The 12,267-nt window shown below is 40.2% G+C and overlaps 1 protein-coding gene across 1 annotated transcript in view; it reads right to left on the minus strand.

The window, feature by feature from the left end:
• Nucleotides 1-11,977, minus strand: part of rars1 (arginyl-tRNA synthetase 1) — a 33,112-nt gene extending 21,135 nt beyond the window's left edge. The window contains exons 1-8 of the mRNA XM_031307936.2: nt 11,772-11,977; nt 8,753-8,887; nt 5,742-5,933; nt 4,236-4,344; nt 3,268-3,368; nt 2,451-2,572; nt 1,611-1,731; nt 856-985 (exon numbers count right to left, since the gene is read on the minus strand). Coding sequence (XP_031163796.1) covers nt 856-985; nt 1,611-1,731; nt 2,451-2,572; nt 3,268-3,368; nt 4,236-4,344; nt 5,742-5,933; nt 8,753-8,887; nt 11,772-11,816 — 955 coding nt within the window. The 5' untranslated portion in view covers nt 11,817-11,977. The remainder of the gene's footprint in view (nt 1-855; nt 986-1,610; nt 1,732-2,450; nt 2,573-3,267; nt 3,369-4,235; nt 4,345-5,741; nt 5,934-8,752; nt 8,888-11,771) is intronic.
• Between the last annotated feature and the right edge of the window lie 290 nt (nt 11,978-12,267).

Raw genomic sequence — 12,267 nt, forward strand, 5'->3', positions numbered from 1 at the left:
ATGTAATCGGATCAGGACCTTATGAAGCGGCATCGAAACGAGTCAGGAAATCAGTGGCGATAACCAGCCCTAGTAATGGAGCCTTTTTTTTTTACCTCGCCCTGCCTTGCTGTCATTACCCAGAATGCTTTTCAACAACCCTTCAAAAAAAAATGTGACCCAGTCTGGGTTAACAAGCCCCAGTAAAGAAAGTAAGAATGTCTCACCTTACTCAAAAGAAGTCCAAACAGCTCAGCCTGTCTAGCCATGGCTCATTTTTTAATAGCATAAGCTGTGTTCCAAACCGTTCCCCATCACGGAAATAGTGCACTATATAGCGTGTTCGCCATTTTGTTGCGGTGATCGAATTCTCCGCAGTTAATTTCATTCACTATATAGGTCCAGTATAAAATTCCGCTAATTTGAGTGTACAGACGATGTACCCTACATTTTACTCCCGTATACCCACAATGCAACGTGGACGTGCTTTCCCGAAGGAGAAGAAGAAGCAGAAGGACCCAGCGGAAACTGAAAAGGAAAAATGGAGCGGGCTTTCGTTTCTAAACAGCGGAGATGTAACATGCAACATATATAGTATACAACTTCATACTCTCCTCCTGGGTGCTCGGTTTGTTTCAGGGACGTATTGGAAGTATTTTTTGTTTCGGTTTGTTTACGTGATGCTGGGCGCGCCCGCCTCGTCACACAAATAAGCGGCGCATCTACTGACGCAATGAGTCCGAAATCTCATTTGGTCATTCCCTATATACAGTAGTTCACTATTTAATTAAAACACTATATAGGGAGTAGTGAATGAGGGAACGGTTTTGAACACAGCTATAGTCCCATGAACAGATAGAGTGATGTGCAGGCTACCTCTCCTGGAAACATCACAGATGAGGTTCCAGCCTTTAATGAAGTCGGGCTCTTTGCTCTGCAGTCTGACGACACACTGATACGCTCGCTTCTTAAAGTCCTCCTCCTCGTCAAAGCGCTTCTTCGACTCCTGATTGAGGGAAGAGAAAGAGAAAGAGAAATAAGATGGTCGGGGGAGAGATGGGCACAGAGAAAAAGAAAGAAATGAGAGAGACAAAAAAAAAAAGGAGGGTGGATGATGTAGGAAGTAAATGAGGTGTACAGACAACAGCAGAAAGAACAGGTAATGTTCATCCACTGACATTGAAATTCATTTTTATATATATATATATATATATATCAAAACTTGAAGTTTCTTTCTTTGTTCAGTTACTTTAATTATTTATAAAAAAATAAAAAAAAACTTTCCCACCTGTGAACTTTTGTTTCATACTGTGATATCTACCAATAATACAAACTATGACAGGTGATGGATAAAACTGCAGGAACACTTAACAGTACATGATATGCTACCAGAAGCAATTTGCAGTATTTCTTGGCAACGCACCTAAAAATCGATTCCTTCAGTTCCCCTTCTTTTCTCCAGAGTGGGACTCGTATTAAACCTTAAAAGGAGTACTGCAAGTTTAAGACCTTTGTCATGTGTCCTTTCAGATACTTTGCCAACATGTTCTATAGTTCCCTGAGGATTCAGACAGCGAGCAGCAGTGGAAAACAGAGAGACGGAAACAGAAACCGATGGGGTTAGAACTGACTTTGTAGAAGGCCTGCAGGTCACCAATGGGCGGGGAGCTGGTTCGGTAGTCGGGGAACTTATCCTGCAGGTGGGCAATCAGCATCCCAAACTGGGTCCCCCAGTCTCCCACATGGTTCAACCTGAGGAAAGCCATAAGCAGTGTCAAAACTAAATACCACAGACTTGTTTTACTGACTTTTCAACCTGCGAGAAAGACCAAAGAATGGAGAAGACTGTCAGCGCATTCGTCTATATCCAACTCGTTGGTACTGAGTCAGATATCTTAATTACTGGCCAGATTGTCATGATATTTGGTGGATATTTAGGTTCTCCCAATAACTATCACCTGACTATTTATCTCACACCGCTATCATGTCAAATGTTCACATGTTGATACAAGAGAGGTTATCATGAAAACTGAACAGCTTTTTAGGAAAATGACTTGAAGTGTTAGCATGTTAGCATGATAAATGTATGAATGGTACATGCTACAAGCTAATGATTACCTTTGCATACTAATATGCCAACATAAGAATTTAACTCAGAATCAGAAGTGAGTATGAAATGTCCTAAAATTGCCACCGTGCAGAGGATTAATTTAGGTAACAGCATGACTTATCCTCAGGATGAACTTTCCCTTTTTTCTTTTTTGCAGAAATAAAAACATGTCTCTCTGTTTTTCATCCATGCAACAGTTTAGTTCTCTGGTGTGTAATGAACACTACGGCCTCACAAGATATCACTGTGGCTGCAGACGTTTTAATATCTGTAGTAGAGGAGAGCGAGGTCAGCCTTGCTCCGCAGCGTGGGACTGTGTTTCACACGCAGCAGGGTTTATTGAACAGCGACAGAGACTGACCTGACGACGTCGTAGCCCAGAAACTCAAACAGCCGACTCATGCTCTCCCCGATGATGGTGGAGCGCAGGTGGCCCACGTGCATCTCTTTGGCAATGTTGGGAGAGGAGAAATCCACCACCACCTGACACACACACACACATACACACAGACAGACAGACACACGGACACAGACAGACACATACACAAATTTGAACTACTTTTGGATGGAAACTTGGCTACTGACAATCTGGTTTTTGATTTGTTTGTTTTTTTGTGTGGAGGGACGTGGTGCAGCAGATGGGACACATCTGCTGCACAATAGATCAGGTTTTTTATCTTCATTGCAATATCAACTCGTGCAATATACACATCGCAAAAGGCTACAACATATCGCAATAGACACTCAATACACACAATAGAAAAATATCAGCCGAAAACTGCACATAAAAATGTAACTGTCATTCTTATTTTAGTGCTGCCTTTTATATTCAATTCAATGTTCAATTTGTTCAATGAAAAAAGGTTGGAATTGACTTCCTTTATTCGTTTTCAATTCAACAAGCGATTTGTTGTAATTCGCAGAATACTAAGAGCAGCAGAAATGCAGAATTGAGCACACAAAATCTGTTTATTTATCGCAAGTAATATCGTTATCGCGATATTCAACAACGTCGTCGCATATCGCATATTTTCCTCGTATCGTGCAGCCCTACTCACAACACTTTGATATGTATTTGATATTCAGACCAGCATGTCCCAGTGTTTTATTAAACCAGTGTGGCAGTTTTTCTCCCCCAGCGTACAGTAAGTATCAAACATGTAGAAAAGAGTGTGGACCTTCTTCCGGGAGGCCAGTGGGGGGGGCTGCACGCCATTGATCAGCAGGTTGCTCAACAGTTTGGACACAATCGTCCTCTTCAGATGGATGTTGATAAACCCTGGGGACACAGAGGGGACGATGAGACGGACTCGCGGCTCAGGCTGGCGTGAGAACACAGACTGTTACTGGAGATGCTTCCAGTTAGGCCTGTGGTCACACATCTGACATGGACACATCTGCTGACTGAACATCTGAAGAGCTTGAATTACATTTGTGCTCCTAAGTTTATGAACAGATGCTAAAGTTGACTAAAAAGAGGAATAAAAAAAAAAATCATCTTTTGGAAATTGATCTTAATGCCTAATTAAAAAAATGAGGAAAAATCAGACATTTAAGGACACCAATTTTCTTCTACCTAGAGACTGGCATGGGGTACTTTCCATAAGATCATCTCTCAATGCAAATCAAACCAGCTATTAGGCTAACCGACATAAAACCATGCCAATCTAGGTATGGTGAAGGGTATGTGATGATGTGGGGCTATTTTAATTCCAAAGGCCAAGGGAACTTTATCAGGATGCATAGTATCCTGGATCCATGAAATAACTGGCCTTTAAAAATAAAAATCTGCCTGCCTCTATGGGAATTTAACATAGGGGTGTACTTACTTATGCCCCCTGTATTTTAAGAAAGAACATTTATTTATACGATACACGATACATTATTCATTCACAAAGAAAATTGGTGTCCTTAAAGGTTGGATTTTTCAATTTTTTTTTAATTAAGGCATTAAGATCAATTTCCAGAAGATGATTTTTTTATTCCTCTTTTTAGTCAACTTTAGCATGGGTTCATAAACATATGAGCACAACTGTAACTATTGTGCATATAGGAAATCTCTCTCCAGTGCTGGGTCCAAAAAGTTCCCCATCATCTAAGAAAAGTCATCCAGATGAATCACAGCCAGATGTTTTTGTCTCCGTACCTGGTCCTGCGATTTCAGCTTTCTGGATGAGTTCGTTGTCCGGAAGATTCTGGATGATCTTCTCAGCGATTTCCCTCGGGTTGATTTTCATTCCCTTTGCTTTCAGCATCTGGAACACGACAAAGTCAGACATGGTTTTCCTTACGATGTGCTCTATACAAAAAGGACTAATTTCCCATTTTTTTTCTTCCTAGAAATAAGCTTTTTTTTCCTGACCTGGCAGGCAGCCAACATCAGCACTGCAGATCTCCAAACCGAACAAACAGCAGGTGTAATTTTAAAATTTGATGTATTGGATTTTGACAGGTGATGAAACCTGCAGTGGTTGATGCTGTTCCAGCAGTTGGCCACCACGGAACAATAATCACTAAACGCTGCACTGTTACAATAAAAAAAAGGTTTGAAATATAATCAGACCACTAAAAAAAACGTATTATCTTAACCTATTATAAACAGGGCTGGGTATCGCCAAGGATTTTCCGAATCGATTCGAATCAGTCACATTTTCCGATTCTCTCTCTCCCCTTTCACATGTTCAGCTGTCCTATATAATAAAGGCCTAAAAACACCCAAAAATATAATCTCAAAAATAATAAAAAGTTTGATTTCAGATCACTCAAACAAAGATTGATTTTAATTGGAGAATCGATTATTTGAACCCAGCCCTAGTTAAAAACAGGTCCTTTCTGAGGACAGGTCTTTTTTTTATTACTGAAAAGAAGTTGCTTAGGACTAAAATAACCGTGTTTTTAAAACCTCGAAACCCGACTGTCATTCTTAAAGGTTGTATTTTTATTTACACGCTACTCAAGAAAATAAAGGCTAGGAATTTAAATAATTCAAGACATCTTAAAGTGCTCATATTATGCTCATTTTCAGGTTCATAGTTGTATTTAGAGGTTATATCAGAATGAGTTTACATGGTTTAATTTTCACCATATTGTTGTTGTGCTGCACATTGCTGCAGCTCCTCTTTTCACCCTGTGTGTTGAGCTCTCTGTTTTAGCTACAGAGTGAGACATCTCACTTCTGTTCTCTCTTTGTTGGGAGTCGCACATGCTCAGTAGCTAGGTAAGGACTACTAGCCAGTCAGAAGCAGAGTATGAGGGCGTGCCCTGACAGTACCTAGGTAAGGACTACTAGCCAGTCAGAAGCAGAGCATGAGGTCGTGCCATGCTAGCAGCTAGGTGAGCATTATAACATGCGTTACAAAGTGACCACGTTTGTCTCTGAAGTAAAGGCTGGATTACAATAGAGCTGTTTGGAGCAGTTAGTGAACAGTGGTTTCTGTTGGAGATGGTAAGTCCCTTTGGGGTGGACTTTGGGCTTTTTAACTTTGTAAACCTATAACATGCACAAAAGATATATAACACAATAAAGGAAAAGAAAAGCCAAACAGCATAATATGAGCACTTTCAGGATTTATAATCCACCTTTCATTTAACCGCAGTCAAAGAGGTTTTTTTTTTCTTCTATGATCCACAGAGACAGACTTGGCAGTCTAACCTGGGCCATGGCCATGGCACTGTTGCACTGGTAGTCTCCGAACTTGGCCTGCTGGTTGGGCGCGACCGACAGCGGCGGGTTGTCCAGCTCGGGGCAGGAAGCCCGGATGGCCTCGCCGAAAATCTCCTGGAGCCGCAGGTTGATGTTCATCATGGATTTACCGCAGTGAGTCGTGCTCTCCTCCTGCAGGCCCTGAGGACACGCGGCACATTAGCTTCACTGTCATCAACGTGATGATGATGCATGGGGAAAACACACGGCAAGGACTCGGGAGCTTTGATGAAGTGCAACATAATCTTTTCAGCCATACTTTGGCAAGCCGGTGACTGCTGGGACAAACATGCTGTGCAGATGGACAGCTGAGGAGTAAATGTGTGCTGCAGGAGTGGTTTGGAAAATGTTTTACTGTATTCTGCAATTGCGTTGACTCATATTTGACAACATGCAAAACAACAAAATAAAATGATATGCCCACTATCAAATAAGGCTGTCAAACATTGTCCCTCAAATAAAAAATACAAATACAAATGAGGAAAGCGTTCATATTATTTATTGAATATGTTGTGATAAGGTTTATAGTCGGACTTTGCACTACAATAAAACCTACATTCACACGAGGCAAAATGATGGCATCAGTTTGCCTTTTTCTGTTACGCAGCGATCATAAACTTTGTTTTAAGTCAAGGCACCAGACCTTACGGTCACTATAAAGCTTAATTTATACTTTTGCGTAAACTCTACGCCGTGGCTACGTACTGTAATGGAAAATCACATATTTGTCTATTAACATGTCTTACTATTGACTTGTTTTTTTTAGTTTTTAGCTGTGTGGACTCTTCACCTCTGTTCTGTTTTCATGTATGGAACCTGACGGCCTAACTTTAATTGGCGTTTTTCCATTACATGGTACCTGCTCAACTCGCCTCTACTCTACTCTACTCTACTCACTGTGGGTTCGTTTTCCATTGCAGATTTTAGTACCGCCTCAGCGTGGCTGGTTGTCATAACGGCGCCACAGTAAACTGCCGTGACCTAACGCAACACACACACACACACACACACACACACACACACACACACACACACACACACACACACACACACACACACACACACACACACACACACACACACACACACACACACACACACACACACAACGTGGAAGCTGTGTTGTTGTTGTTGCCACAGCCAGAAGACACATTTTGTTTCAAAAGAAGCTGGAGGCAGCAAAAATAAAAAACACAGCTGGCTAAACTATTTAAAAATGGCGGGTTTGTTCAGGACACCCCCCTCTGTCGTTTTCACGTCACCTTTTCGGCTCGCCTCAGCCCGCTTGGAACCTCGACTGAGGTGGTACTAAAAAAAGTTCCTGTTGGCAGGTACCAGGGACTTTTTTTCGTAATGGAAAACCAAAAAAGGCGAGTAGAGGCGAGTAGAGTCGAGCTGGTACCATGTAGTGGAAAAGCGCCATAAGTTCTTCTGTTTATTGAAAGTGCAGAGACTGGCTTTTCTCTACCTCCCATTTTGGAGGTCAGAGGTCAGATGGACTGATCGTCAGAAGGGCTGGTCATTTTATAGAGTCCGACCTGCGGCCCTTTGCTGCGTGTCATCCCCCGTCTCTCTCCCACCTTTCTTGTCTATCCACTGTCAAAAAATAAAGGGAAACGCCCCACAAAATAATATAAAAAAAAACGTTTAAAGCTAGAGTGCGTAGTTTCTGTCACCCACATGAGGAATTCTAAGTAATGACAACAAAACTGTCGGCGCGTCCACATGATACAAGCTATCCATTACCGCGCACCCCCCTCCCCCTCCTCCACGCAGTTGCTAGTAGCCGAGGAGGACACGGAGGATTAAAAAAACATGGACTCTTCAGAAGAGGTCATCATCTTCACTCGAGTTTCTGCGCAGGAAAGTCACCGGACGCCCCAATCTTCTGAACATAGTCACACTGAGAAATACAGAGAGAGTTGTGTGGAGCTGATAGTCTTAATTATCTTTGTAGAAACTCAATTGGTAATGGCTTGAATGTAACGGACGTTCATTAGTATCAAAAAGTTACTCACTGAAGCTTTAACCATTTTAACAGTTTCTGACTATGTTAAAGCTACATTGTGTAAGAATTTCTCCCATCTAGTGATGAACTTGTATACAACCAACTGAATATTACTTTCTAATACTATTCTATTACTTTTACAGGCAGCTGTTCTAGCCCACTCCAATATTAACTTTGGTCTTGTTGCTTTGCCTGTCGCGTTGTCGTTTTAATTCTCTTTTTCGCTTCCGTGGCGAGTAATCTCCCCCTGGCGTTCGTCACGGTGCCAATAGGTGTAAAAGGGCGAAATGCGGAGGTCTGTCCCTCTTTGGCTAATGTATTTTAAAGATGGAGTCGCTACATGGCTGCGCATTTCGAGCTGACATTAAGAATCATTCAGAATACATATGAGCAATATGTATTCTGAATGATTCTTAATGTCAGATTCTGCGCTTACGAGAATACTTTGATTAGTTGGTGGAAGTAATTACACATGAATGAGCACATATTTGTGAAAGAACAAAGGGGTTTTTGCTAAGAATCAACTCAAAAAATTACACAATGTAGGTTTAAATAAGTTGCTCATTCATTCAACAAAATTCATAAATACTATACTAATCTACTGTATGGTACAAAGCCAACATTTTTGCAAGAACAAGTTCATATACTAATAAAGTAACACTATTGTAGGCTGAACAATGTAGCCTTGTGTTTTCAGGCTGGTTGTCTTGAGAGTTTAACGTAAATGATTATAAATGTTCAGTTACCCATCACCAACTTCTCAGCTGCTGAACTAACTTAACAACTGCAGCTTTGGATCGGTAACTGACTCGGGCCTCCTTTCTTTTTTCTTTTTTAGAAGCTTTATCTTTCGAGTCAAAGCAGTCAGCCGCAGCTGAGCTGCACAGGAGGAAGTTGTACCCGTCTGCGGAGCATAGAGCGCCCCCTGCTGTACTCCTGCTGTGTCACTCACCCTCTTTAGGATGTTGAGGCGGTACTTGAGCTTGGTGTTTTCGTCCCGCAGCTCGTCCAGGCGGGGAGACGGGCTCAGGCTCTGGGGGTTTTTAAGACTCTCAATCTCGGCAGAGAGACTCCGGATCTCCCGCTCCTGTAAAACATAAACACAAAACGACATTTACATTGGTAACGCAGAGCCAATCTTTGAGATGTTACAGTCTACATGTGACGCGCGAGCTTGTTCCCGTTTCCCGAGGGACAGCATCGACTCAGCTGAGAGTGAAACCTAAAAAATCTCAAACAACGTTATTAATATACTAAAATAGGGATCGACCGATACTGGTTTTTATCGATATGCATTTACAGAGAAAATGACAATAAAGTTGAATCTAATCTAATCTGAGGCTAGATAATGGTCTTACATTTTGGATATCGTGATGTGGTGATATGACACGTATAAGCGTTGGCTGCATTACAGTAAAGTGATGTCATTTTCTTACCAGACTGTTCTAGCTGTTCTATTATTTGCTGTTACCCACTTAGTCATTATATCCACATTATTGGTGATCATTTATCAAAACTCTCGTTGTGTAAATATGTTGTGAAAGCACCAATCATCAACCCAACAATATCGCCGAAATATCAACATTGATTTATTTGGTCCAAAATATTGTGATATTTGATTTTCTCCATATCGACCCAGCCCTATTCGGAATCATTAAAATGTAGCCTACAAAGCTGCTATCCCTCCAGAAAAAAAACACTGATAATAAATAAGGCCACAAAGAATTGTATTAGAGCTGCAAAGATTAATCGATTAGTTGTCAATTTTTAAATTAATCGCCAACTATTTTGATAATCGATTAGTCGGTTTGAGTAATTTTTTAGGACAAAAGTAAAAAATTCTTTGACTCCAGCTTGTTAAATGTGAATATGTTCTAGTTTCTTCTCTCCTCTGTGACAGGAAACTGAATATCTTTGAGTTGTGGACAAGACGAGACATTTGAGGACGTCATCTTGGGCTTTTTGGGAAACACTGATCCAAATTTTTCACCATTTTCTGACATTTTATAGATCAAACAACTATGAAAATAATCGTTAGTTGCAGCCCTAAATTGTATAGAGCCTGAAGTTGAGTATCAGAATGAAACCAAAAGCTGGCTCGTTGCCAAAACATGGCGCAAACAAACATGACATGAAGACCAACATTATATAATGAATGTGAACTTCAAACTCGCCCATGAAATCAAGACTATGTTAGATTTTCTTTAACCTAAATTGAAAAGCATTCCCAGGATACCTAGACATTGGCATGGGGTACTTTCCATAAGATCATCTCTCGATGCAAATCAAACCAGCTATTAGGCTAACTGACATAAAACCATGCCAATCTCTAGGTATGGTGAAGGGTATGTGATGATGTGGGGCTATTTTAATTCCAAAGGCCAAGGGAACTTTATCAGGATGCATAGTATCCTGGATCCATGAAATAACTGGCCTTTAAAAATAAAAATCTGCCTGCCTCTATGGGAATTTAACATAGGGGTGTACTTACTTATGCCCCCTGTATTTTAAGGAACAACATTTATTTATTTACGATACATTATTCATTCACAAAGAAAACTGGTGTCCTTAAAGGTTGGATTTTTCCTAATTTAGGCATTAAGATCAATTTCCAAAAGATGATTTTTTTTATTCCTCTTTTTAGTCAAGATGGGTTCCAATACTCATCAGCAGCACTGCACGTGATTATTAACTAAATATCTTTGGATTTTAGACTGTTATACGTCACCTTAGGCTCTAGGAAATTGTAATCCTACGTTTCACATAGCCATATGTTTGAACCCACCAACTTTGTCTACACCTTTCACCTTAAAGATATCATCTGTTTCTATGAGAATTCAGGAAATGGTGCTCTTGAGTATCTAATTAACTCAGAATGCCAAATTTTATATTCACAAGCAGAACTTTTCTAGGACTAATTTTTCTACCTTTTCTCATTTAACTTAAATATCTGCTGAAGTCACTCAGACCCTGAAACCTCTGACGAATTGTAAATGTATGTTTTCATGTACCTCTTTTTATTTATTTTTCTGTAATGTAATGATTATGGTTTGTATTGCTTCGTCTTCATAAGTTTGTACACTTGATGTTCATGTGCTATTACTCTATACCTGATTCTCTGTATACTGCATTTTGTCAATAAAAAATAAAATAAAAAAAATTATGTTTCCTTTCGGACATCGTATGGAATAAACGCTAATCGATAAACCGAGAAAGTAGTAGACAGATTAATCAACAATAGGCAGCCATAAAGTAATATCTAGATGATGAAACTAGCCTTTTTCTTGCATAGTAACCACCCAGGATCATGTTCAGGACCACTAGAGGGCCCCAAACACAATTAACACCAAACAGTCATCATCATCTCATCATCATGTAAACTTTAGGTGTACCTGTGACATAGCTACCTTTCAGTTTTATTTCAGTTATAGCATTCAATATCTCCAAAACAATTACTGTGTATCTCAAACATAATGACAAACTTAAAATAATGACTTCATATCGCAAAAATAATGATTTTGTATCACACCATAATGACTTTGTATCTTAAAATAATGAGACACTTTCTAAAAATGATGACTTACAACCACGACTTCAGTAGTTATGATACATAAAGTAACTGTACAATGCTTTGTAATGATAAACACACTCTGGACTCGCTGTCACCAAACAGTGGGATGATTGTCGACGTAACGTTAACGTTATTTTTAATAAAAATAAGCGTGTTCGGTGTAAGGACGGTTAGCCGAATTTAAAAGTGGGGACTAGCTACCTACTCGGCAGACTTTATTTTGTTCGGTCTTGTAGTTATTTTACTGTAAAGCTAAACCACATTAAATTGAACGTTTGTGAAATGAAGTTCGACCGGTTTGTAGTTATCTGACTGTCGCCGGTGGCTACACACACACATATATATATATTTAGCCTGCTAACTAACGTCGGCTAACGTTCCCCACAAGCCGGCCGGATACCTGTTGTTGTAGTCGGGTTGTGTACTCGGTTATAGGGTCTCCCATCTTTTTGAAACACCCGAGAGAGGCTTTTCTGTCGGCTGGATGAAGAATCTCGTGGCTGATGAAACAAACAGCGAGAGGAGGAAGAAGTCCACAACTTTCAAGTATACTTCCGGTGCTGGAAACGTCATGTTCTTCTTTTTCGTGTTTACCGGCGGTTCACTAACCACTGTAAAAGTACGACAGCGCCACCTTCTGTATGTGGTAACAACATGGCTTTGTGACTACTACAGGCCGTTTGCCTTCACTTAATAGGTCAAAAAACACATGATAAACGTATAAAATACCACACATTGTATAAAATACCACACGTTTCTCATGCTTAAATACATCCCTTAGTAAATTCATGTGGATTTTTTATTTAGTATCTTTTCTTTTATCGTCCATATTATTCATGTGGATTTGTGATTTTATCATCCTGTTTATGATGTATGTGTATGTTGTGTGTGATGTC

Source organism: Sander lucioperca, chromosome 13, assembly GCF_008315115.2.
Source record: "Sander lucioperca isolate FBNREF2018 chromosome 13, SLUC_FBN_1.2, whole genome shotgun sequence".
Lineage (NCBI taxonomy): Eukaryota > Metazoa > Chordata > Actinopteri > Perciformes > Percidae > Sander > Sander lucioperca.